The following is a 26,865-nucleotide window of genomic DNA, read 5'->3' as shown; positions in this document are numbered from 1 at the left end:
CTTTTTGTTATTCAGTTGTGTCCAACTCTTCATGACCTCATTTGGGATTTTCTTGGCAAAGATTCCTTCTCCAGCTCATTTTACAGATGAGGACACTGAGGCAAACAGGGTTAAGTAACTTGTCCAGGGTCACACAGCTAGTAAGTGGCTGAAGCCTGATTTGAACTCAGGTCATCCTGACTCCAGCCTGGTGCTCTATCCACTGTACAACCTAGCTACCCATGTCTTTAAGAGAGGGACAAAAACAGATACAGAATAGATAGGATAGATAGTTTCCGCCCTCCCCCCCTTCCTACCAAATGTCACAACTTTCTTAAAACCTTCCTTTGGGGGAAAGATAAATACCTTTTAATAGGAGACTAGACTACAGAATCTGCATTAAGGGAAGAGTTCTGGTCCATAGTCCCTATTTTGAACTCTTCCTCTGTTGCTTTACTTCATAGATCCTTGGGGAGCCAGGAGCATCTTTGAGTTTAATGAGATGGGGCACCAGGGATGCTGGACTGTGGGCATGGTAGGGCTGGCGAGTATTGGATTGAGAGGATGCTGGGCCAGGGGTGGGGCCTTTGGAAGGAGACTAGGAAGAAATATGATGAGAGACACACATTTGGGAAGACAAAACCCGGATCAGGGGAAGTCAAGCCTTGAGGTAAGAGGAGGAAAGGGTCATATCTGTGTGGAACAGGCATGTAATGGAAAACATGCTATAATGGAAAGGGCATTAGATTTGAAATCAGAGAACCTGGGATTTGAATTCTGCCTCATACACTGACGATCTGTGGAACCTTTGGGCAACTCACTTCACTCCTTGGGGCATAGCTTTCTCAAGTGTAAAACAAGGGTGTCAGACTAGATAACCTCTAGTCTCTTCCTATGATCCCATAGTTTTCTCAAGTGTAAAATAAGGTTGTTAGACTAAATAATCTCTAAAGTCTCTATGATTCCATGGTGCTTTGCTCATAGTAAGCTTTCAGATATTTGTTGACAGGTGGATTAAAAACCAACCCCTGGAAAGTTGGGGAGTTCAATGTCTGGTCAGGGACCTCAGCCTCCACAGTGCAGGGTCCAAAGCCTGCTTCTTACTTCTCCCACAGGTTCTATCTCAGGAGGAGTCTAGGGTTTTGGACCATTGCATGATCCTCCTGGTCGGAGGGGATGGAGAGAGAAGGGTGAATTCCTTGCGTTGGACAGTTATAGGAAGAGAAATTTGTATGGAAAGGCTAGGGTATAAGAAGGTATAAGACGGCTTTGGAAGATAGCAGCCAAGAAGCAAAAATCTTATCAGTCTCCAAAGACCAGATGGGGGAAAGGCAAGGACTATTCACTCATTTATGTCTTTGTATCTCCAGGACCTAGCATAGTTCTTGGTGCACTCTTGTTGTTCAGTCATGCTCAGCTGAGGCAAGGATGAGGAACTGAGGCTAATAAAGGATTAAATGACTTGCCCGGGGTCACACAGCTAGGAAGTGTCTGAGGTCCCATTTGAACTCAGATCTTCCTGAACACCAGGCTCTGTGCTCTATCTACTGTACCACCCAGATGCCCAGTAGGTGCTTACTAAATACTTTTGCTCAGTTGAATTGGACTGGGGCACACAGTTGAGATGAGTCAGCCAGCATTAGCTGCTTTCTACCCTTCTCTGGCCCCATTTTGGGGGACTGACAGAGCCCCTTCCCAAGTATCTATTGGGATGTGACTTGAGTCTCTGGGGGTGGGAGGGGTAATGCAGGATCTAGGGGAGGGAGGCGTCTAAGGGGCTACAAGGAAGAGACAGATCTCTGCAGGTGGGGTGGAACTTGGTTTACTGAGCCACCCCACCCTCAGCCCTGACCACGGCTCGGCTCTACCAGCAGTGGTAGACAGGGTAGGTCTCCGACACAAACTCAGGGTGGATGATGTAGTTATTTCTCTGGGGTCCTCCGATCAACTTGAAGTGACTGGTGTCCCACCTGCAGACGTGAGAGAAGATTGGAATAGGCCATCCCATCCAAAGAGATGATCTGAGTCTCACACAACTGGCCTCTAGAACCCCCTTAACCCTGGGTTCATATTTATGGTAGGAAGGGCCTGGGCCTCCAGGTTCCATTCAATGGTTTAGCCTGCCCTGTATTCCATTCTGAAACCCAGATGTTGGGAGGGAGGGACACAAAACACACAGTGAGAAGGGGAGGTGGGAGTTCCCGATTTCAGCCCACATCCTCAGCTTCTACACCCAATACCCCCAGCCCTAATAATGATCCAGCTTCTGAAGTCCTAAGGCTGTGTCCTCAGGATCCCATTCCCCTGGAAGCTTGGCTCAAAGACTAGGCCCCATGACCCGCACTTATTAAGACAATGGTGTCCCGTTCCCAGGGCTAGACATAAAATGTTCCCAACCAAAAAAAGGACAGAACTAAGGGAGATACAGCCAAAATGAGGAAGGGGAGGGAAGGCCCACCCAGCAAAGGAGTCAGGCACACTTACTTAAGGTTTGTATAGTGATACGGTGATGGAGGGAGGGAGGGTGAAACAACACAGTTCATTCCTGGCCTGTGGTTGTAAGGGGGGGCACTCCTGTAAGGAAAGAAAAAGGAAAAGAGATTTAAGATTAGGCAGTTGGAGTACCATTCTCCAGTTTCCTCTCCCTTCAAACTCAGGTCTGTGCAAACCAAAGTTAGTAAGTTCTTGATACCTGTTGCTTTCTGTGCCCCTCTGTCCATCCAGATCCTACCTGTTCTTTGATGCCCAGCTCAAGGTCCACCTCGTTGAGGAAACCTCCCCTGACTGTACCAGTCCACACTGTTCTCTCCCTCCTCTGAACATCTAGGACATTTATCTTCTGTACCTGTCCTCTGGACACTTATTACAAATTACCTTATATCATTCTGCATCCCAGGCTTGTCTCCCTGACCAGACATTGAACTCCCCAAAGACAAAGGCTGTGTCTTTTCCTTTGTCTTCCCTATAGCACAGGTCTAGACACCCAGGGGGCACCAGAAATGAAAACAATGTGGATCGAATGCCCCAGTGGTTTCTGTGCAATGTTCTCCATCCTGGGTCCTGTGTTTTTATACTGTAGGGAAACCAGATTTCTCTGGGCTCTTGGAATGAACTTAGAGGTTCTAAAGAATCTTGTGGGATCATGAAATGGAGATCTGAAAAGACCTTTAGAAATGATTTAGTATAAATTCCTTATTTGACAAGTGAGAAAACAGAGACTCAGAGAGTAGAAACCCACCTGAAGTTATACAGCTAAGTTAGTGACCTAGCTATGAGGCTGCCCTTTTGGTGGGAACACTTTCCACTGTGGTCCCTGGGGGTGTGTCAGTATTTCAGCCCCTTTGGATGCTTCTTTGTGGCTGAAGGTGTCCTATGGGTGGCAACCTTGTGTCTCATAATTAAGCAGTTCTTAAGTCTTCCAAAGTGCTATCCACCATCAATATTTTGTTTAGTGGTCAGAAGACCTGGGCTAGATCTTATTGATGCTGTGTGAATTTGGCCAGATTACTTCCTCTCTCTGAATCTGTTTATTTGTAAAATTGTAATAGTGATTCTTGCTCTGACTATTTTCCAGGATTATGGTGAGGATTAAAGGAGAGAAGATCTATGGCAGTGCTTTGTAAACTATAAAGTAAAACATAGATGTAATGAATTATGATCCTCATTGTTTCTCCCTCATACCCCTGCCTAGAGGCTGGGAGAGTTGTAGCTGTCTTTTCCATTTCAGGAACTTTCATAAAGGATCATAGGATTTAGATTGGAAGGACACTTAGAAATCAAATAATCCTGCTGCCTCATTTTACACATGAGGTCAGAGAAATTAGGTGACTTTCCCCAATATCATTCAGCTAATGAGGAGCAGAGCTGGGACTGATACCATCCCATGTTCTTTCCAATACACATTGCTTCCAGTGGTCACACAGCGAATCAGTGGCAGAAGTGGGGCTAGAACCCAGGTCCAAGCTCTCCGGAGTTCTCCAGTTCCCCAAGATCCCCACCCCAGGAGGGGCCTTTCATTAAGGGCTAAGGATTCAATTTACTGCAGGGCCCCTCCAGGCCCAGGCATGTCTATTTGTCAAAGTGGAGGGAAGACTGCTAGGGAGAGAGGAAGCTAACCAGTCTGGAAGCTCTTTATAGCCATATCCTCTCCTTCCAGTGTCTTTGAGAGGGGAATTGAGATTCCCTGGGACTGGATTGGGAAGGCAAAGTTGGGTCTCCCAGAGCAAACAGAAGTAAGTCTGGGCTAACCATAAAGAGAGGAGGGGCAGAGGGTTGGGAGTGTTGGAAGGCCCCTGGGGCCATCTTGTCTGCTCTTCTGCCTCCATGCAAAACCCTCTCATCCACCCCTCTTAGTTCCGTGTAATGCCAAATTTGTTCACCACCCTCCAAATTTTCTTCCACGTGAGGCCACCCTGAATTTCCTCTACAGTGATAATCACTGCAGGGTAGAGCCAGACGATCCCTTCGAACCTTACAGTAGGTTGGGTCAGATGGCGCTCGTTGCTGGGCGCCCCTGTGGCATAGTAGTCCATGCCTCGAAGGCAGTAATGTCGGCCTGTGCAGGGGCTGTCATATCCCTGGAATGGCAAACGGCCAGGTACAGTGTACCTTGGCTGGATGGATGGCAGCTGGTTCCTGGACAGTGAGTTCAGCATGTTGACCACCACCTCTCGCTCTGCCAGGGCACAGAGAGCCACATGCAAGAGAGAAATAGAAAAGAGATGAGAGACACAAAGAAGTAGAAGAGAGAGCAAAGACACAGAGAGATGGAAGGAAAGACCAGAGACACAGAAGAGACAGATTACAGAGAGAGCCAGAGAGAATACAGACACAGAAAGAGATGGACAGAAAGAGACAGAATCATGGAGATGTGGAGAGAGATTAATGGAGAGCAAGACACAGAGAGAGAGAGACCATAGAGGCCTAGAGATATGGGCAGGGACAGAAAGGAAAAAGGAGAGAGGCACAGCTTTAAGAGACATGAACAGAAAGATAAATACAGGCAAAAAAAACCCCCAACAATAGAGTTATAGCAACAGGCAGGTAGACAAACAGAGGAGAAGAAGTAGGGAGTTACATAACCTCTTCATGCCCCCAGAACTTCCCTAACCCATCCATGCCTTTAGACCCATATTCATGGCCAATTACCATAGTTATTGAAGCGGTCGGGTTTAGGGGGATAGTCCAAGGGCATTCCCCGAATCACTGTTTCCATTCCAGCTTCCTAAGGGAAAGAAGAGCTACCTCAAACTCCACAGGGAAAAAATTCAAAGGCCAGGACTCAATGTGGTTCCTACTTCCTTCTTCCTATAGCCTCAGCAGTCCCTCTGACCATTCTGCCCCTCCCCCAGCTTCCAATCTTTTCTAGGGCCCCTCACTTTACTCTCTCTGTGTGTTCAGAGTTAGTTTCCTAGCAACATCTCCCATCCTCTCTCCCCGTATCTCTTTCCCTCCTCACCTTTCTCCATTCATTCTCTTTGTCCCTTCTATCCTAGGGTAACTATATCCTGGCCCATTTCCTGCCCTAACTCCTCTGGACTGTGTCTGTCTGAGATGAGTCCTTCATTATAATAAGCCTGAGGGTGGGATATACTTCCACCCCCCAACCCCTACCCCCCTGCCCTTTCCCTTTAGAATTTCCCTGAGAACAGAGTTGGTTTTTTCTGTCAGATTTCATCACCTTTATCATTCTCAGTGAGGGGTGGACACTTTGGAATATGGATCCATATTTCATTTTCTCTGATGTTAGGTTTTGACAGGCTCCAGGAGCAAAACCCATCTCTCTCTTTCACTTTTGAGAATGATCTCACCTGGCTGTCACTGGCCCCAACCCTTCCTCTCATCACTGCCCTTGACATCACAGCAGGCCATTGCCTATCCTGCTTGCATCACAGAGGGCACAGGGAGGGAGGGGCCTCTGGGTTTCAGGATGGAGGGAAAGGCTAAGGTCCCCAGGAAGTAGGCAGGGGACTGCCTCCAGGTACCATACTCTTTCCCTATCCAGATTAACTCTCAACATTCCCATCCCCAAATTAGATCACTCAGGAAAGAGCATTAAAGCTGCATGAGGTGCTTTTCAGAGTTGGGTAGACTGCTTAGGGTGACTGCTATGCACCCTTCCTTCTCTTGAATGTCCATGCCATCCATATCCCCTCTACGTGATCTGACACTAGAACCCAGGTGTCCTGCAATCAGTTATTAGTTGCCTACTATATGACAGGCACTATGGTGTGGACACAACAACAGTTTCTGTCCTCAAAAGGCTTACCATCTATCCAGAAAAAACATGTACACATTCTTGAGCTCAGCAACTACTAACTTTTAACCCAACCACTTAGCAACAATCCCCACTGGGCAGTCTTTTCCTCTCTATTTTCTCTACCCTGATCCTGCCATCTGAACATCCACTTCTGTGAAGAGGAAACAAGTGTTTGTTAACCCTTGGTTGACCAGTCTACCACCCAGCCTTGCCCACTAACTCCCCATGCCAGTCAAGTGCCAGGTTAAATATCACCTCTTCCTATAGCCCTACATCCCCATCCTCTTGGTAATCTCTTTCCCCCTCTGAAATTCAAATGCCCTTGATATTTGTATCTTCTCATTTAGCACTGAAAACATGTCTGTATTATTAACTTTGAAAAGTGTGTGTTTTTTTTTAAATCTTTTCCAATTAGACTATAAACTCTTTGAGGGCAGCAACTGTATCTTATCCACTTGTGTATCTCCCATAGCACCCATGGGGCACATTGACTTGCACAGAGGAGATGCTCAGGCAATGCACTGACATGCATCCACAGATGCATTGACAATAGACGGCAATGGTGTTAGTACTAGGATTCTATGATTTGTATTTTTTAAAAGTTGGAGAGGGGGCAACATGCAACCTGAAGAAATAAAAAGCTGTTGGGGCAGCTAGGTGGTGCAGTGCATAGAGCACCGGCCCTGAAGTCAGGAGGACCTGAGTTCAAATCCGGCCTCAGACCAAACACTTGACACTTAACTAGCTGTGTGACCCTGGGCAAGTCACTTAACCCCAATTGCCTTAAAAAAAAAAAGCTGTAACGGTGATGTTTTAGGCATCATGGATGCCAGGGTGGAAGGTAGAGACCTGAGTGAGAGAGGGAAGGGAAACATTACCTGTACAAACCCTCTAACCCGCCCTCTTCCCGCCCCCATACTTGCCCGTGCTGTGCCAGTTGAAGGGGATACCTTTGGCAGTCTTGGGAGGTAGGTAGTATATTTGTTCCAACCCGCGCTGTGGTATGGTCCTGTCCTCCACGTTGCATACCTGTCTCCACTAATAAAGGTTGGGTTGTATCTCTCTTGTTAGGCCGTGACGAGTAGGGGTAAGGAGAAATAGAAAGCTTGTCATTCCCCCCTGCCCCACCACTAGTCAGGGCTCCAGCCTCAAGAATAGGCCTCCCTTCTGGGTCCTCTCCTGGTTGGGAGTCAATCATAAATAACCACACCCTCTCAGGCCAGGTGTCCTAATGGAATAGTGACTCCATCCAGGGGTGAGGAGGGATCACGACGAGATTTGATTCCAGGGGTGTCACAGGGCTTGAGAGAGACACAGAGTTTAGCTGTGTTCAGCTCAGAAGACATATTTTCTTCAGGGGCCTTGGGACCTGGGAATACTCTATCCAGTCCGAAGGCCAAGCCTGTTCCTGCTTCCTCCTCTCCCCAACTCCCACAGGTGGTTAGATTCTCTGTCTAGACTCCATTCATTTTACTTCCTGCCCCCCCCAAGATAACACTATTTTTCAAGTTCCCCAAGCTCAAAAAAATCTCAGAATCATTTTTGGGTCTTCTACTTTGTGCTATAAACCCTTTCATCCCATCCTATCCCATCCCATCTCCCATCCCCCATATATCCCATATCCCCATCCCACCTTGCAGTCACTGAGTCCTATGAATTCTTCCTTTAAAACGTCTCTGGAATCCATTCTTTAATTTTCTTTTCCATTCTTTCTGAGATTGTTGCGAGAGCCTCCTAATGGATTTCCCTGCATCATATTTCCCCTCTCTTCTCCCCCCACCCTTTCCTGGCCATCTTACATAGAGCTACCAAAGTAATCTTCTAAAAGCACTTCACTCTGATTACTCCACTGCCTGGCTAAAATGACTTCCTATTGTACATAGGATAGATTAAAACTCTTCATTCTGAAATTGAGGGGCCCTTACAAATATGACCCTCACTTTATCAGGGGTGAATATGAGAGCCATAACAAGGGAAGAGGAGTTAACAGGACTTGGAAACTGTTTGGATGTGGGGAAGGGGAGCTGGTGATAAGGGAGGGAAAAGAGTTGGGGACCCAAATGAATGAGCAAATTCTGTCATCCTTAAAACAAGGAAGCCAGAAGGGGAAAAGATGGTGGGTTGTTTTAGGTACATTGAACTAGGAGACCATCTAGTGATGTCCATCTAGTCATTTAAAATGTGGGTTTGACATTTAGGTGAAATCAGGGCTGGAGATACACATTCAAGAGTCATCCATATAGATTCTGATAATCGAAGTCAAGACAGTATATGTATAAACCAAGGTAGGGGATTATAGAGGAAAAGCAATAGACAAATGAAGACAAAGTCTTAAGACGTGACTATATTAATAAAGTAAGTAGAAAAATAAGATGAGGGTGGTGGAGAGAAGCCAGGAAAGGAGACTGAGGAGCAGTGGTTATATGGGTAGGATGAGAATCAGAAGAATTCAGGATCACAGAAGCCAAGGGAGGAATGTTTCAAGAATGAAGGGGTGTTTAATAGCATCAGACAACACAGAAAAGTCAAGGAAGATGGAATAAAGGCCTTTGAATTTGATGATTAGATAATTATTAATGTGACCAAAGACCCCCTTGGTGGCCCACAATTTTTTTCTCCTCCAATCTTTCTTGACCTAGTCAAACCCTACTCAATAATCAAAGTTCTAGCATAAATCTTTCATGAAGTCTTTCCTGTGGCCCATCAATGATCTCCCTCTCATCTGAAAACTGATATACTCAGTCTTTAATCACACCCTGTTCTGTTTTGTCTTTTGTTTCCTGTGTGTATCTTGTCTCCCCCATCAGACTGTGAGCTCCCTGAAGTTAAGGGCCTTGTTTTTAACTCTGTCTTTCCTGCTCGGTATAGTTCTGGTTAGCACTGGGCACACAGGGTAGGGAGGGTTATGGATGTAAGGCAGAGAGATATACTTAATAAACAAATGCTTCTCTGGTAGGGAGAGGTTGTCATGGGACAAGAGTCAGGGGATCCCTTCACCTAAAGTCAAGTTTCTTCTCAACCAGCTAGGGTACGTAGTTTAGAGGCCCGGTCAAGGGTCAGAGGTACCTTCAGCTTCAGAAATCCAATACTTCTGGGGCAAATAGGGGTTTCCAGGTATAGAACCCTTGTAGCTATACTCCTCTATAGCACGCTTCACCATTTTCTCCAAAGATTGCCGATCAACATGGTTCTCCAGCATGGGTCTTTTGAGGCCCTGGACATTGTTTACAGGAGAGAGAAGAAGGAATAAAAATAAATGGGTGAATAAGGGGTTTTGTACCCAAAGACAGAGGCTGTCTGGCCCATAAGGGGGTGCAGGAAAGTCAATTCCCAGGCCCTATGGTCACACAACAGTTTTGGCCCAAAGTCCACAGTGTAACACTTTGATCTCAACTCTCTCCCCTTACTGTTTTCTCCTGCCCCAGCTGTCTGTTCCCCTAGAATTCCCTTCCTAACTTTGCACTACCTTCCAGTCTACTCTCTGAAGTATCTTTTCTGCCAATATCTGCACACATTGCTCCTCCCAGTACCCCAACTCCTAACTTCTGGCAATGTTTTCTTATAGTACCCCCAAACCTCTCCCCTTCTCCTCAATGTTCTCTCCCCAAGTCCACCCTCCTAAAGCATTAGGAGTAGTCAACATATTGGATGTCAAAATTAGGAGTGCTAAACATCCCAACACACTAGAATGGTTAATTAGAACTAAGAATGTGAAATTTAATAAAGATATACACCAAGTCCTATATATGGATTCAAAAGCTCAGCTGCACAAATATAGGATGGGGCAGGCCTAGTTTAAGATAAAGAATTCATGTGGAAAAAAACCAAAACACCAGAGGGATTTAATGAATTGTTGCATCTGAATCAGCAGTGTGACATGACATAAATAGAAGTCTAGTGCCAGGAATGAGAAAGATAATAGTCCGGCACTGCCCTGCTCTGCCCCAGTTCAGACCATATCTGGAGTACTGTATTTAGGAGCAGCTAGGTGGCACAGTGGATAGAGCACTGGGCCTGGAGTCAGGAAAACCTGAGTTCAAATCCAGCCTCAGACACTTAGTAGCTGTGTGACCCTGGGCAAGTCACTTAACCCTGTTTGGCTCAGTTTCCTCATCTATAAAATGAACTGGAGAAGGGAATGGCAAACCATTCCAGTATCTTTGCCAAGAAAACCCCAAAAGGGGTCACAACTGAACAAAACAACAAGAGTGAGCTAAGGATCAAATGAGATAATGTAGGTGCAACACTCCTGTGACTGGGAGACCTGCTTGCTTTCTTCAGCTGGGGAAACTACATTACCCATAAGGCTTTGTGATCAGAGTCCTTGAGTTTCTCAAAAAGAGTATTAAGCTTGAAGTGAACAAGGAAGAAGCAGTTGGGACAGAATCAGAGTGATGATATCAAGCCAGGTGTAACTGGATCTGGTACCTAGCCCTGTGGATTCTCTGTGTGGCTGATGCCTCCCCTATCCCTGAACCAGTGTGAGGTGGGAGCTTTGAAAGGAGAACTTGAACTGGGCTTCTCGCCTGTTTTTAAAAAATATGAATATTAATTTCTTGCAAAAAATTTGAGCAGGTACTACATCTCACTCCTATTTCTTTGTGGTTATCAAGTGAGGAGAAACTGCTGGATGCTGCCAGGTTGAGGAGGGGCAGTAGGCTCTATCTCCCACCTGGTCCCCATGTGTCCCCAAACACATGGCACCTCTGTTTCTTTTGTGAGTATTATTTTATTATCTTAGGTGAATAAGTATCCTGAGATGGGACTATCCAGGTGATCAGTGAGATGAGGCAGTCTGTGAGAGCCATCAAATCTGAATCTCAGAGCTGGTATTCGTAGCAGCTGAGTTCTATGAGAAAATAGCACAGTCACTAGAGCAGAGTGAGAAATCATTTCCTTGAATCTTTTATATGCACCTTCAGTTCCATCTCAGTTTTTGCTAAGTCATAAACTATTTTAGCTCCTCAGCCAACCAGAAAACTTTTCATCAATAATAATAGCTAGTATTTATATAGTGTTTTAAGGTTTGCAGAGCTCTTCACAAATATTACCTCATTTTATCCTTATGACAACCCTGGGAGTTAAGTGCTATTGTTATCCCCTTTTACAGATGAGAAAGCTGAGGCAGAGGGTAAATGAGTTGCTCAGGGTCACACAACTAGTACGCTGCGTGAGGCAGCTTTTGCATTCAGCCTTCCTGACTCCAGCTCTAGCATTCCAACCACTGGACCAGCTAGCTATCTCATCATATCCCCATACTAGCCTCTTAGTCATTCATGGTTAGAAAATAGTTTCTTAAAGTTCTTGTGTTCAACTGAAACCAGGCAGAGAATATTGTGCATGCTTCTCTATCACTAACCAGAAAGAGTGTATCTGCTTACGCTCTAAGGACTAGTCCCTCATTGGGTCTCTCTCTCTCTTTTTTTTTTTTTTTTTTGGTGTGGCAATTGGGGTTAAGTGACTTGCCCAGAGTCACACAGCTAGTAAGTGTTATATGTCTGAGGCCGGATTTGAACTCAGGTCCTCCTGACTCCAGGGCCAGTGCTCTATCCACTGCACCACCTAGCTACCCCAGGGCCTCTTCTTCTAACCAAGCCAATTCAACAGTATACAAATAAAGTGACATTATGTACAAAAGATCTTTGACTGATAGCACAAAACGGAAGGATCATAGAACTTGAGCTGGAGGGTACCTTTGAGGACATTCAGTCAAATCCCATTATTTTACTGATGAGGCACAGAGGAGTTATGGTTCATCCAAGTAGTAAGTGTCAGAGCTGGGATTTGAACTCAGGTCCTGAGCTCCCAAATTCAGCATTCTTTCCATTGAACATTGGAAGGCAGAGCCAGTCATAGCCTGATTGAATAATCTACCTATCAAAGCTTTAGACAAAGGAGAAAGAATCTGGGATACTACTAATGAAAGGTTAAACCAAAAAGTCATAGAAGCTGCCATATAGCCTGAAAGAAACCCTGCTAATCAAGCTAATATCCACAAACAAAGAAGGAAGAATGACCTATGGAAGATATGAGGAAACCACTGAGGAGTAGTCATCAGCAAGCAATTCAATACCAACAGAGAAAGGTACCCTAACCATGGGAAAGGTTGTCAGTGGAGCAATATAGTCAAAGGGGACCCACTACAAAAAATTCTAGTTATTTCCGGTTAATTCTAGCTATTTGGAAGGTCAGGTAGGATATCCACTTAGCTAGAGAGGAAAGCTCTGAACCTTGAGCAGAACACGAATTAGGATGCAGGAACAGCAACATTCTAATTCAGAGAAATGTAAGTAGTTATTAGGGAGCTTCAAGTGACCCGCCTTTGCTATTATGTGAATAGCACTCCCTATGGAATGCCCCCAACTTGTATACTAAAGGGTTGGGTCCCCAAAGGGGTGGCTGCTACCTTGGGTTCTAAAGGGTAACCCTGTGAATCTGCATTCCTAACACTATGGTTCATGAGCCATGTGTGTGCTTTCCATTAACAGACAGCCAATAAACACAATTAGCTCTTATAAATAGATTATATTGTTAAAACAATGGCTACAAAACACCATTGAACTCTGACTAGGGACATCATAGCTTGCCAGAGTTCTGAGTCTAGACATATAGAGTGGAAGCCAGCAACCAGGAGAGTTGGGTCAGGACCAAACAAAGCCTCACCTCCTTGTCACGAGTGTGGGAAGGGTGGAGCCTGGCCCTGGCACCAAATTGAAAGTCAAGGACTGAGGCTAGAGATAGGAGTGAACAAAATAAGACACCAAATACTATGAAAAAATACAGTGGGTCTAGGAAAACCTAAAAGAGAAGACTAATACACAGCAAATATAAGCACAGCCTCAGAGAACAAAATGGCTTGGCTACAACGACTATAAGAGTATCTGGAAGAAATGAAGCTAGTTATAATAAATGAAAAGAAAGCTGGGGTAAAGGAGTTTTGGTTTTTTTTTTAACTTTTTTTGTGTCATGGACTCTGACATTCTGATGAAACTTATGAATCTCTCAGACTAATGTTTTAAAATGCACAAAATAAAAGACACAGGATTAAGATAACCAATTGTATTGAAATATAGTTGTCAAAATATATTTTATTTTAGTGAGGCAATCAGGGTTAAGTGACTTGCCCAGGGTCAAACAGCTAGTATCATGTGTCTGAGAATTCAGGTCCTTCTGACTCCAGGGCCAGTGCTCTATCCACTGCACCACCTAGCTACACCCAAAATAGATTAAAAAAAAAAAAAGTGACAGACTGAAGATCATGAGTATACAAAAGAAAAAATATATGCTATAAAAGAAAAAAATTGGAAGAAAACTTATTAGTTTAGATGTAACCAAAGCAATCCTTAGAGGGAAAATTTATACAGCTCAACAATTTCATCAACAAAAATTAGAAAAATAGAATCTGAATTGAGTATTGCAACTAAAAAAACAAGGACACTAACAAATCAAAAAACCTGTAAAAATAAATACCAAAGTAGAAATTCTGAAAATCAAAGAAAAGATTAACAAAATTGAAAGAAAATTGGATTGATAGATAAAACTAGGAGCTATTAAAAACAAACTGATGAAATAGGTAAGTAGCTAGTTTGATTTTTCAAAAGATAGAGGAAAAACAAATGATCAGTGTCAAAAAAGAAAAAGGAAAATTCACAATTGAAGATAAAATTAAGAAAACTATCTAAAATTATTTTGCCCAAGTATATGCCAACAAAACTGATTACTAAGATGAAGAAATAAATGAATATTTACAAAAATATAAAATATTCACATTAGGAAAATAAAAAATAGAGAATTTAAGTAGTCTAATTTTAGAAAAATAATTGAACAAGTTACAAATGAGTTCCCACAGGGTGGAAAATCCAGGGCTAGATGAATTTACAAGTAAATTGTATCAAATATTCAAAGAACAATTAATTCAAATATTACATAAACTGTTTGCAAAAATAGGAAAGGAAGGTATCCTTCTTCAAACTCCTTCCATGTCACAAATATGGTCTTGATTCCTAAATCAGAGAGAGATGGCACAGAAAAAAGACATCTACAGACCAATATTTCTAATGAGTATTAATGTAAAAATAATAAATAAGATATTGTCAAATAATCTTCAAAAACATATTTAAGAGAGCATATCCTATGACCAGCTTTTTTGTGTTTATGCCAGAAATATACAAGGTTGGTTCAATATAGGGCAAAATGTAGATATAATAGACCAATTAATAACAAAAATAATAATCACATGATTATATCAATAGATGCTGAAAATTTTTTTTGACAAAATTTAATACCTGTTTTTGTTTTAAAAAACATGAAAATCATAGGAATAAACAGACATGTCCATAATATATTACAGGGTGCCTAGGTGACTGGCACAGTGGATAAAGTACTGGGCTTGGAGTCAGGAAGACTCATCTTCCAGAGTTCAAATCTGGCCTCAGATATTTACAAGCTGTGTGACCCTGGGCAAATCACTTACCCCTGTTTGCCTCAGTTTCCTCATCTGTAAAAATGAGCTGGAAAAGGAAATGGCAAACCACTCAAGTATCTTTGCTAAGAAAACCACAAAAGGGGTCATGAAGAGTTGGACATGACTGAAAAATGACTGGAAAACAACAACAAAATCCATCTGAAACCAAGAGTGAAGAATATAATTATTGGAGAACTATATTGGAATATCAAGAGTAAAGATGTCTATAATTAGCACCATTACTTGTACAGTGCTAGAAATGCTAGCTGTAGCAATAAGATGAAAATGGAATTGAGTGAATAAGTATAGGTAAAGAAGAAACAAATCTCTCTCTTTTTTTTGTTGCAGATGATATGATGGTTAGAGATGATTCAGAAAACCCTAAAATTAAAAACTTAAGCAAAGTTGCAGGATACAAAATAAGTTTCCATCAATCACCACCATTTCTGTATATTATTACTAAAATGCAACAGGAAGAGATAGAAGGAGAAATTCCATTCAAAATAAAGAACATATAAGACATTTCAAAACACCAACCGGTATTATATGAATATAACTACAGAACATTTCCAGGAATAAAGACAGACCTAAATCACTAGAGAAATATTAAACACTCATGGGTAGCCTGAGCTAATATAATAAGAATGACAATAATAAGAATTATCTAAATTAATTTCTTATTCAAGGACAAACCAAACTATCAAAGGATTATTTTCTGAAGCTAGGAGGAAAAATTAAACTCATCTGGAGGAACTGAAGTTCAAGACTATTAAGGGGAAATGATGAAAAAAAAAGTGGAAAGGAAGGGGCCCTGGAAATACCAGATCTTAAACTATACTTTAAAGCAGTAATTGTCAAAATGATTTAGTATTGGTTGAAAACAATAGAAAAGTCAATTGGTGGAACAGATTAGATCTACAAAATACAGAATCAAATTACTGTACTAGCGTAATGTTTGATAAACCCAAAGCCCCCAACTACTGGAGTAAAGACTATTGCACAAAAGCTGCTGAGAAAATGGAAAGCATCATCTCACTCTGTATTTAAAGATAAACTCCAAATGGATACAAGACTTTGATATAAAAGGTCATATCACGTATAAATGAGAGGAACAAGAAAAGAAGGCAAACCTTTTGCAACAACGAATAGAGGAAGAGTTCATGACCATTTAAAACAAGAGATAGGGAGGATTGCAGAGGATAAAATGGACAATTTTGATTACATAAAAATTAAACATTTTTGCACAGCCAAACCCAGTGCAGCTAAAATTAGAAGGGAAACAATTAACCTGGAAAAAAAACTTTGCAGCAAGTTGCTCTGATAAATGTCTCATATCCAAGATATCCAAAATTTTAAGACCAAGAGTATAAGAACAGGAGCCATTTCTTAATAGGGAAATGGCCAAAGACATGAAAAGGCAGTTCTTAGAGCAAGAATTAGAAGTTATCCACAGCCATATGAAAAAATGCTCCATATTACCATTAGAGAAATATAAATTAAAATAACTCTAAAGTTCCACCTGACACCCATAGGATGGGAAAAGTTGACAAAAAGAAAAATGACAATTGTTCGAGGGGATGTGGGAGAACAGGCACATGGATGTATTCTTTGTGGAGCTGTGAATTGATTCAGCCATTATGGAAATCAGTTTGGAATGATACCTTCAAAGTCACTAAACTATGATCTAGTGATACCAATGTTAGGTCTATAGGCCTTGAAGAAACTAAAGAAAGAGTGAAAGATCCTATAGGTACAAAAATATTTGTAGCAACTGTTTTTAATCATAGCAAAGAACAAGAAACCAAAGGGGTACCCATTAATTGAGGAATGGCTGAAAAAATTTAGGTATATAAATGAATGAATAAAACATTTATTAAGCATGCATTTAGAGTTAACTCATAGGGCATTATGCAGGAGTGACAATGGAGACCAAAGAATGCATGCTAGACAATGGATTGAAAATTATAATTATCCATTTTTTTTATAAGAAAGATCTGAAATTTATGGCCCAATAGTCCATGCAGGAGTTGGGACTCATTGGCCTGAGGCAGAACTACCTGTATTTGGATTATGAAATAGTATATTTGGAGTTTCCCAGGAAAGACATGGATTTCATGAGAAAGTAGAAAACAAAATACTAGAATATTTATACCTAACCAATATTTCTGGGGTTTTAGCATGGATTTAAACCAGTTCACCATGTTACAGTGGCAAATATGCTGGATTTTGACTCAAAGGAGCTGGGCTCAAATCCTAGATCTGCCACTTACTACCACCTTTATGACCTTGGACAGGCTATTCCACTGTTCTGAACACCTGTTTCCTCATCTGTAAAATGAAGAGATTGAACAGTATAGCATGGGCATAGCCTGTGGGTATGATGTTCAATGTGGCATCCTTTCTCTCTCTCTCTGAATTGGTTCATTCACTTCAAATTGCCTGCACAATGAAAAGTCTGGATTCCCTTCCCCCTTAGTAGGGAGATTAGCTACAGCCATGACCCCTATTCACCACTATAGCATCTGAGCCCCCATTGATGTGATTCCCATTTGTGCAAAATTAGTCACCATGACACCATTTACTCAAACATAAAACATTTACTTAATGATAAGGCAAAAGCAGGAGCAATCATAACACTTAATAGAAAGCAAAAGCAGAAATAATTATGGATTTATTCAATAGAAGATAAAAACAGGAATAATCAAAACATTATCATCCACCCCTAAAATTGTCACACTTTCCCACCAATGTACACCATGTTTTGGGGAGAGAATGGACACACACTTATAGGAAACTAGCAGGGGGACACATAATATAGAAATCCATGTGTCCAGAGCAACACACAACTCTGGATTACAGGTCTTGAAGTCCTTGGTCCCATCAGGAACAATCTGTAACCACACAAAGCTGCTTCTCTGCTAGTTGCATCTCTTCTAGTCTTTGACATACCCCTGCTGGGCAAAGCCCATCCTCTTCTATGGAGGAAGCTTTTTTAGTTCACAGCACCCTGTTAAGGTGTATTACACTATTATAATGGCAAGTATTACACTATTATAATGGCAAGCAGCTGCCTTAAGCTAGAGAACTGCCAAGCTCCTCAGATCTGCAAATGGCAGATTAGCTCCAATTCTCTTCTCACAGCAAAGCACAGCTTATAGCAAGACAGATATGAAAGCTGTCTTTCTCCCTCTTTTTCCCCCCTCTGAAAGCAGAGAGGTATCCCTGAAAGGTTGCCTCTCAGCCTGTAGATAACATGAGAGAAAAATAAACCTCAATAGTTCTTCACACAGTACCAGAATTCTGTTGTCTTCCAATAAGCATCCAGTAGCTGTTCCAGCCTTTCTCCAGCCAATCAGCTAAGCAATGCCTCTCATCAAGCAATCAGCAAGTTCCCAGAAAAGCTAAAGAGTCAGCTGTCTCTGCTCGAAGCCTTTTGTCTTTTGTCTCCACTTGCTTGTGTCTCTCTTCCTAAGCTACTTTCCTGCTACTTCTGTCCATCTCTTCCTGTAGCTGCTCACTTCTCAACAGCTACTAATACCTCAAAGCAGAGCCTCTTGCCTTTAGTGATTCTTCTTTACCTTATAAAGTAAAACTCAAGGAGTCTATCTTTCTACAAGGTATAAACAACAGTTCTTATGTAATTTCCCCATAGTCCCCAAATAGCTATTTGATTAATAATTTTGTCAGTTAGAAGCTTTCCCTGACCTAAAGCCTAAATTTGCCTATTTGTGAAGACAATTTCTTGAATCCAATTATAAGATCTTATGTATCCCTATTAAATTTCATTTTATTCATCTTTAAGTTCTTTACTGTCAAGATCCTTTCATATCTTGACTCTGACATCTAGTGTGTTAGTTATCCCTCCCAGTTTTACATCGTCTGCAAATTTGAAAAGCGTGCTATTTAAGCTTGCTGTTTAGTTTTAATAAATTGTTTTTACCTCTTTTTTTTTAACTTTTTGTTAGAAAGGAACTTTGAACTTTTTGTTTTTGTAGATGGGAGGGATATATTTGGAAATGAGAATGATGTAACGACAAAATATATAATAAAAATTTAACAGTAGAGGGTCAAGCATAAATAGATGGAACACTGTCCATCTCTCTTTCTTTCTAGGTGGACATGGAAGCATTAAGGACCAGTGCTTGCATCCCTCCATTTAACATGTTCCAAAATTAACCTAAGTGTACTCACTGCCTAGACCACCCTTCCCATACACCTCTGCATCTTTTCTACAGAAGAAGAACATGAGATACTTTATCAAACACTTTGCTACAGTCTAAGTATACTGTATCCACAGCATTCCCCTATATAAGGTGTTGTGCTTTATGAGCAAAGCAGAATTTCGGTAGCTTGAAAGAAATGTGAGATGTACAAATTTAGAGACGTCTCCACTCCATATGCTCATATAGCCTATTTATGCCTGATCTTTGGTAGAGCTTTCTGAGCTCATATTGGTCTGATCAGTGACAGTCAGATACATTATACCTTGACTCTGATATAGCGATGTCATTTTGGTCCTCTTCAAGTATAAAGGACAACAACCAACCGACCAATATTCTGGTTAAGTATCATGATCAAGGGGGCAGCTAGGTGGTGCAGTGGATAGAGCTCCAGCCTTGGAGTCAGGAGGACCTGAGATCAGATCTGGCCCCAGATACTTGACACTGTGTGACCCTGGGCAAGTCACTTAACCCCAATTGCCTCAGGGGAAAAAAAAAAGTATGATAAAAAAATTAAGGTCAATCTAACATGATCTAGTTTTCTTCCTTTTTAATTTTTAATGACTTTTGTTTTTATATCATCTTCATTTGCAAATATATAATTTCTTCTTTCCCCAATGTAAATTCTTGTAACAAAATAGGAGAAAAGAACAATTCAACAAAATTAACCCACACATCAACTGAGTCTGACAGCATATGCAATTTCTCATGCCCATAGTCCTTCTACTTCTGAATAAAAAAGGAGGTGGTGCACTTTGTCATCTCTTTTTCAGAGACAAGCTTGGTCATTATACTCATACAGAATTCAGTTTCAGAGTCAGGTTTTTTTTTTCTATTTCATTTAGATATTTGTAGATAGCTAGGTGGTACAGTGGATAGAGCACTGTGCCTAGAGTCAGGATACTTGAGTTCAAATTTGTCCTCAGATACTTACTAGCTATGTGACCTTGGGCATATCACTTAACCTTATTTGCCCTGGTCTCCTCATCTGTAAAATAAACTAGAGAAGGAAATGACAAACCACTCCTGTATCTTTGCCAAGAAAACCCCAAATTAGGGTCACAAAGAGTCAGACATGACTGAAATGACTGAACAACAACAATAACAACAAAGGTCATTGTGCATTTTTTTGGTTCTGCTGATTTCATTCTGCATCAGTTTATATAAATCATATCATGATCTTCTAAATTCTTCATATTCATTATTTCTCATGATGCAGTAACATTCTATTACACTAATGTACTATAATTTGTTTAGCTATTCTACAACCAGTGGGCATCTACTAGGGAACTCTCCTTCTGTATTGACCTCTTTCAGGTATAAGCCTAACAGTAGGATCTCTAAATCAAAGGGTATGGACATTTTAGCCACTTTTTAAAGACATACAAAGACTTCCGCTTCTGGGAACTAAGATGGCGGAGTAAGAGGTGAGTCATTCCTATTCTCCCTTATTAACCCCTGAAAGCCCAGAAAATATCACCCCAGGAAAAACCCGGGAACAGCTGAACCAGAAGAAAGATGGGGTGCAGCAGTCCAGTAGCCCAGGTAATTTGAGGGATTAACGGGAAAGGCCCCTCTTACCCTGGGGGAAGGGGAGCAGTACAGAATGGGAGGCGTCCCAGCAAGCTAGCAGAAAGCCCCACCTCAGCATACCAGGAGATCCTAAAGCCCAGGTGGTGGAGCAGGGAAACACCAACACCTGGACCCCCAAGCGCCTCACTGAGGGCAGGGGAACCAGTGGAAACCAGCTTGGAAAACCACCAGGTGCCTGGGCATTCTACAGCAACCGGCTCTCCCAGTGCCTCAGCAAAACTAAGAGAAGCAGCACTCCAAGGGGCCCCAGGCAGATAAAAACCCCACAACATCCATCTGAAAGGAGCTGAAGAAAGTGAAAGGAAGGAAAGGCCCAGGTGAGCAGGAAATCTCCAGGAGCTACACTATCCAATCCTACCCCTAGAGTTCCAGTGTTGCTGATTCCAGTCCAACACCAGGTAAGCTGCCAGAACCCTACAGCCTACAACTGCCAACATTGGAGGCCCCAGCATACAAAGCCAGTGACCAGGCCCTAGGCTCCCAACACAAGACGCTTGGGTCAGTGCCCTCTACTCCCCAGCAGGAGAGCCCAATCTCTTTAAAGGCCAGGAAATAAGCAAACACCATGAGCAAAAAGAAACTTACCATAGATTCTTATTATGGGGTGAGTGAAGATCAAGGCAGAAATTCTGAAGAGGACAACATTGTCAACAAATCCACATCTGGAACCTCAAAAAAGACTATGAACTGGTCTGAAGCCCAAAAAGTCTTCTTAGAAGAGCTCAAGAAGGATTTTAAAAGTCAAATAAGAGAGGTAGAAGAAAAAATGGGAAAAGAAATGAGAGGTATGCAAGAGAGAGTCAATAGTTTGGAAAAGGAAGGACAAAAATTAACTGTAGAAAACAAGTCCTTAAAAAATACAATTGGCCAATTGGAGGAAAAGTACACTGAAGAAAACAAGTCCCTAAAAAATACAATTGGCCAAATGGGCAAGGAGGTAAAAAATCTAACAGAAGAAAACAATTTGTTAAAAATTAGAATTGGGCAAATGGAAGCTAATGACTCTATGAGAGAGCAAAAATCAATCAAACAAAAACAAAAGAATGAAAAAATAGATGAAAATGTAAAATACCTTATTGGTAAAAACAACTGACCTGGAAAATTGATCCAGGAGAGACAATTTAAAAATTATTGGCCTACCTGAAAATCATGATACAAAAAAGAGCCTGAACAGTATCTTTCAGGAAATCATAATGGAAAACTGCCCTGAGGTCCTAGAACCAGAGGGTAAAATAGCCATAGAAAGAATCCACCAATCACCCCCTGAGAGAGATCCCAAATTAAAAACATCAAGGAATATAGTAGCCAAATTCAAAATTACCAGGTCAAAGAGCAAGCAGCCAGAAAGAAACAATTTAAATACCATGGAACCACAGTCAGGATTACACAGGACCTTGCAGCTTCTACATTAAAAGATTATAGGGTATGGAATATGATATTCCATAAGGCAAAGGAGCTTGGATTACAATCAAGGATCAACTACCCAGTGAAAATAAGCATAATCTTTCAGGGGAGGAGATGGATATTCAATGAAATAGGGGACTTCCAAACCTTCCTGATAAAAAGACCAGAGTTCAGTAGAAAATTTGATCTTCAAATACAAGACTCAAGAAAGACATAAAAGGGTAAACGGGACAGAAAGAAACAACATGTAATTAATAAGGGCAAACTGTTTGTGTTGCTACAAGGGAAGATGACAGTTGTAACTCTAGAAAATTGTATTGTTATTACACCATGTTAAAGGGGTATACATAAAGGGGGTGGGTATAAATTGACTTTGATGCAATGATGAAAAAAATCTGATCAAGTGGGTTAAATGGATCCAAGTAAGTGGATTAATCTGATCTAACTAAGAAAATGTACTGAGAGAAAAGGAAAGGAGGAGGCAGACAAAGGTAAATTACATCACAGGAAAAGGCACAAAAACCTATTCCAGCAGAGGGAAAGAAGGGAGGGAGATGAGCATTGTTTGAACCTTACTGTCATCAGATTTGGCTCAAGAAGGGAATAACAATCAGTTAGGTATAGAAATCTAACATGCCCTATAGGCAGTACTGAGGGAAAAGGGGAAAGAAAAGGGAGGGGGAATAGAAGGGAGGGAAGAAGCAGTAAGGGTAAAGGGGAAGAAAAGGGAGAGAGCTAATAGAAGGGAGGTAGGACTGAGGGAGGTGGTGACCAAAAGCAAAGCATTAGTGAGGAGAGAAAAGGAGAAAGGAGGAAGAAAAGCATAAACAGGGAGGGAAAAGGATGGAGAGAAAGACACAGATAGTAATCATAACTGTGAATGTGATATATGAATGTAATGGAATACTATTGTGCTGTAAGAAATGATGAACAGGCAGACTTCAGAAAAACCTGAAAAGACTTGTATGGTTTGATGCTGAGTGAAGTGAGCAGAACCAGGAGAACATTGTACACAGTAACAGCAACATTGTGCAATGACTAATATTGATAGACTTAACCCTTCTCAGCAATACAAGGATCTAAGACATCTCCAAAAGCCTCATGATGGAAAATGCTATCCACATCCAAAGAAAGAACTATGGAGTTTGAATGCAGATCAAAGCATACTATTTGCTATTTTTTTTTCTTGTTGTGTTTTGTTTCCTCTTTCTGGTGGGTCCTCCTATTAGTTCTAATTCTTACTTACAATATCACTAATGTGAAAATGTTTAATAGGAATATATATGTATAGCCTATATCAGATTGTGTGTCGTCTTGGGGAGGGAGGCAGGAAGGGAGGGGGAGAAAAATTTAAAACTCAAAAGCTTATGGAATTGATTGTTGATAAATCAAAATAAAAAAAAATATTTAGAATAAAAAAAAGACATACATAGTTCAAAATTCCTTTCCAGGTGATTGAACTGATTTATAGCTCTGCTAACAAGTGTTTTAGTGCTCCTGTCTTTCCACAGTCCCTCCAACATTAATTATTGCTATTTTTGGTCTTCTTTGCCAATTTGTTGGATTTGAGATAAAACTTCAGGGTTGTTTTGATTTATGTTTCTCTTATTAATTATTATTTTTCTTATTACTAGTAATTTGGAGCAATCTTTCACATGGTGGTTAATAATTTGCAATTCTTTTGAGAACTATTTGTTCATATCATTTGACCAACTATTTAAAAACTATTTTATTTTCCCCAGTTACATGTAAAGACAATTTTTAACATTCATTTAAAAAAATCTTAGTTCCAAATTTTCTCTCTCCCTCTCTCACCTCTCTCTTCATCTCCTCTTAAGATGGCAAACAATTTGATATGGTTGACCACCTATTTGTTTATTTATAGTTTTCAACATTGATTTTTATAAGCTTCTGAGTTCTAAATTTTTCCCTTCCTCCCTTCCCCTCTCCCCAAGATGGCATGCAATCTGATATAGGCTATACATGTACTATCATATTAAACATATTTCCACATTAGTCATGTTGTGAAAAAAGAATCAGAACAAAAGGGAAAAACCATGAGAAAGAAAAAAAAAGACAAAATAGTATGCTTTGATCTGCATTCAGACTCCATAGTTCTTTCTCTGGATGTGGTTACCATTTCTATCATAAATCTCTTGGAATTGCTTTATTTATTTATTTATTTATTCACCTATGTATTTATTTATTTATTTTTCAGGCAGTTGGGGTTAAGTGACTTGTCCAGGGTCACACAGTTAGTAAGAGTCACGTGTTTGGTCTGAGGCAGGATTTGAACTCAGATCCTCCTGACTCCAGGGCTGGTGCTCTATCCACTACGCCACCTAGCTGCCCCTTTTGGAATTGTTTTAGATCATTGCATTGCTGAGAAGAGCTAAGTCTATCAAAATTGGTCATTGCACAATATTGCTGTTACCGTATACAATGTTCTCCTTGTTCTGCTCACTTCACTCAACATCAGTTCATGTAAGTCTTTCCAGGTTTCTCTGAAATTGCCCTGCTCATTTCTTATGGAACAATAGTATTCCATTACATTCACATACTACAACTTGTTCAGCCATTCCCGAATTGATGAGCATCCCCTCAATTTCCAATTCTTTGCCAACTCAACCACCTATTTTTGATGAAGTCACTGGGTTTTGTGACTACAGCTTTCTTTTCCATATATTCACTTGGCATGTCTTTCTGCCATTGAATGTAAGTAAGCTCAAGGAATGGAACTATTCTATTTTTGTCTTTGTATACCCAGTACCTAGTACAATGCCTTGCTCAGAGGAGATACTTAATAAGTTGTGGATTGACTGGTTGAATACATACTAGATTTTCCCCAGGAATTGGAGTCAAGCACACTGTCCCATAGATTCCTTTTTTTTTTTTAATCATTAAATTTCCCCCTTCTTCCTGCAATGCCTCTACCATTTTCCATTACAGTTATCCTTTCCCCATCACAGTTTCGATTTATCACAGGTTGGCACAAGAAATGAAATGGGAATTTTTTGGAGAATTTTGTGGAAACTGCACATAATATACGAAGGCCAGCAGATGACACAGAGCCTATGACCAAATACTTAACCTAAATTTTACAATGAAGTACTGTAAACACCCCATAAAAAAAAGAAAAGCAAGAAAAAAATTCAGACTTCTCTTATTAAGGGAGAGCCAAAAAAATTTTACTCAGATTTTCCAGATGAAGGGGGTGCCACACCCCTAACTTCCAGATGTGAAGGCATAACTATCTTTTAACTATCACTTAATTGTTGTTCAGTAATGATACTCATAAGTTCTTTCAGTACCTGACAAAGTGGTTCATTTGGGCAGCTAGGTGATCTTTTATTATCTCCTTAATTATCTTGGATATTAATTATTTACCACTATTTTTTTTTGTTCAGCCCTTTCCAGCCCCAAAGTCATTCTCCTTGACAGACAAAACAGAACAAAATAATAATTTAACATTTCTGCCTTCTTTCTGTTTTCAGTTAACACTGTTCCACCCACCCCAAACAATGGTCCTATCGCACTCATTTTCCCCATTGTGGCTTAAAACTCCCCCCCCCCCTTTTATTTTTGTTTTCCTCAGTTCATTCTGAATGTTAGTACTTCTGTTAATCATTCTTATAGGGCCAGGACATACTTTTGTACTCATTCTTTGTTACCTTCCTGTTTTCCATCTTCTTTAAAAAATCTTTTAAATATCTAAGTTGATTGGTAAATTCTCTGCATGTACTCGTCAGCCTCTTTAGACAACTCCCAGTTCTGCTCATTGGAATTATTTCCCTTTATCATCAGCATTTCTTATTAAGAGTTTCCTATTCCTCCTTGGTCAACTTTTGTAGAACTTCAGTTAATGAAATTCTACACCTAGCCTTCCTCTGAACCCTTTAAAATCTGATCTCTGAAAACCAAGGGTACATGGTAGACTATGCCTGACATTCTTTCCCTTCTTTGCAAGAACTCTAAGAGGGAATGGTCACAGTCCTTCTGCTTCCCATCCTGTAACCCACTCAAGTAACCAGTTTCTTCCTGTCAGTGAGATTTAGGTCCCAAATATATTTCCCTTGGGAAAAATCAAATTATCAAAGGAAGTTTATTTATTTATTTTGGCAAGGCGATTGGGGTTAAGTGACTTGCCCAGGGTCACACAGCTAGTACTTGTCAAGTGTCTGATCTGAGACCGGATTTGAACTTAGGTCCTCCTGACTCCAGGGCCGGTGCTCTATCCACTGTGCCACCTAGCTGCCCCTCAAAAGAAGTTTAGAAATGATTGGATACAAAGAGAAAAAAATGAAACAATCCTTGCCCTCAAGGAGTTTATATTCTATAAGAAGAAACAACACATACATATTTAAATAGACATGAAATAAGCCAAAGGTTGATTTAAGTGATGGGCAGGGGAGGGAGGAGGCAGCCAGGAGTGTTTGAATTGAGTTTTTAAGGAAACAAGGAAGCCTAAAAGGTGGAGGTAAGGATGGAATACATTCTAGGCATGGGGGGATAGCCTGTGCAAAGACATAGAGATGGGAGGTGGAATGTTGTGTATGACGAATAAAGAGGAGGTTAGTTTGACTGGATCTTAGAGTGTGTAAAGGGGATAAATGTATAATAAACCTAGAAAAAATGGGTTGGAGCCAGGTTGCAAAAGGCTATAAATGTCAAACTGAGGGGTTTGTATTTGATTCTAGAAGTAATAGGGAACCACTGGGATTTATTGAGCAGGTGAATGACATGCTCAGACCTTTGCTTTAGGAATATCAATTCGGCAGCTGCGTGGAGAATGGATTGGAGAGAGGAGAGGGAGACCACTTAGGAATCCATTGCAATAATCCAAGTGAGTGGAAAAGACAAGGGCCTAAATTAAAGTGGATGCTGTGTGAGTGAAGAGAAAGGGATGGATGTGAGAGATATTGTCCAAGTAGAATAATGAGACTCAG

The 26,865-nt window shown here is 41.0% G+C and overlaps 1 protein-coding gene across 2 annotated transcripts in view; it reads right to left on the bottom strand.

Moving 5' to 3' along the window:
• Positions 1-1,843: 1,843 nt before the first annotated feature.
• CUNH9orf24 (chromosome unknown C9orf24 homolog) overlaps positions 1,844-26,865 on the bottom strand; it is a 51,965-nt gene continuing 26,943 nt past the window's right edge. The window contains exons 2-8 of one of the 2 annotated variants that reach the window (XM_027839705.1): positions 9,305-9,452; positions 9,259-9,261; positions 7,189-7,301; positions 5,128-5,203; positions 4,450-4,654; positions 2,464-2,553; positions 1,844-1,949 (exon numbers count right to left, since the gene is read on the bottom strand). In XM_027839705.1, the coding sequence (XP_027695506.1) occupies positions 1,844-1,949; positions 2,464-2,553; positions 4,450-4,654; positions 5,128-5,203; positions 7,189-7,301; positions 9,259-9,261; positions 9,305-9,452 (741 nt within the window). The remainder of the gene's footprint in view (positions 1,950-2,463; positions 2,554-4,449; positions 4,655-5,127; positions 5,204-7,188; positions 7,302-9,258; positions 9,262-9,304; positions 9,453-26,865) is intronic. The other variant, XM_027839706.1, reaches the window with a different exon arrangement.

The sequence above is a fragment of the Vombatus ursinus genome, unplaced genomic scaffold (assembly GCF_900497805.2).
Source record: "Vombatus ursinus unplaced genomic scaffold, bare-nosed wombat genome assembly UNPS02014832.1, whole genome shotgun sequence".
Classification (NCBI taxonomy): domain Eukaryota; kingdom Metazoa; phylum Chordata; class Mammalia; order Diprotodontia; family Vombatidae; genus Vombatus; species Vombatus ursinus.
The sequence above is the reverse complement of the archived record's forward strand: the minus strand, read 5'-3'. Positions and strand labels throughout refer to the sequence as shown.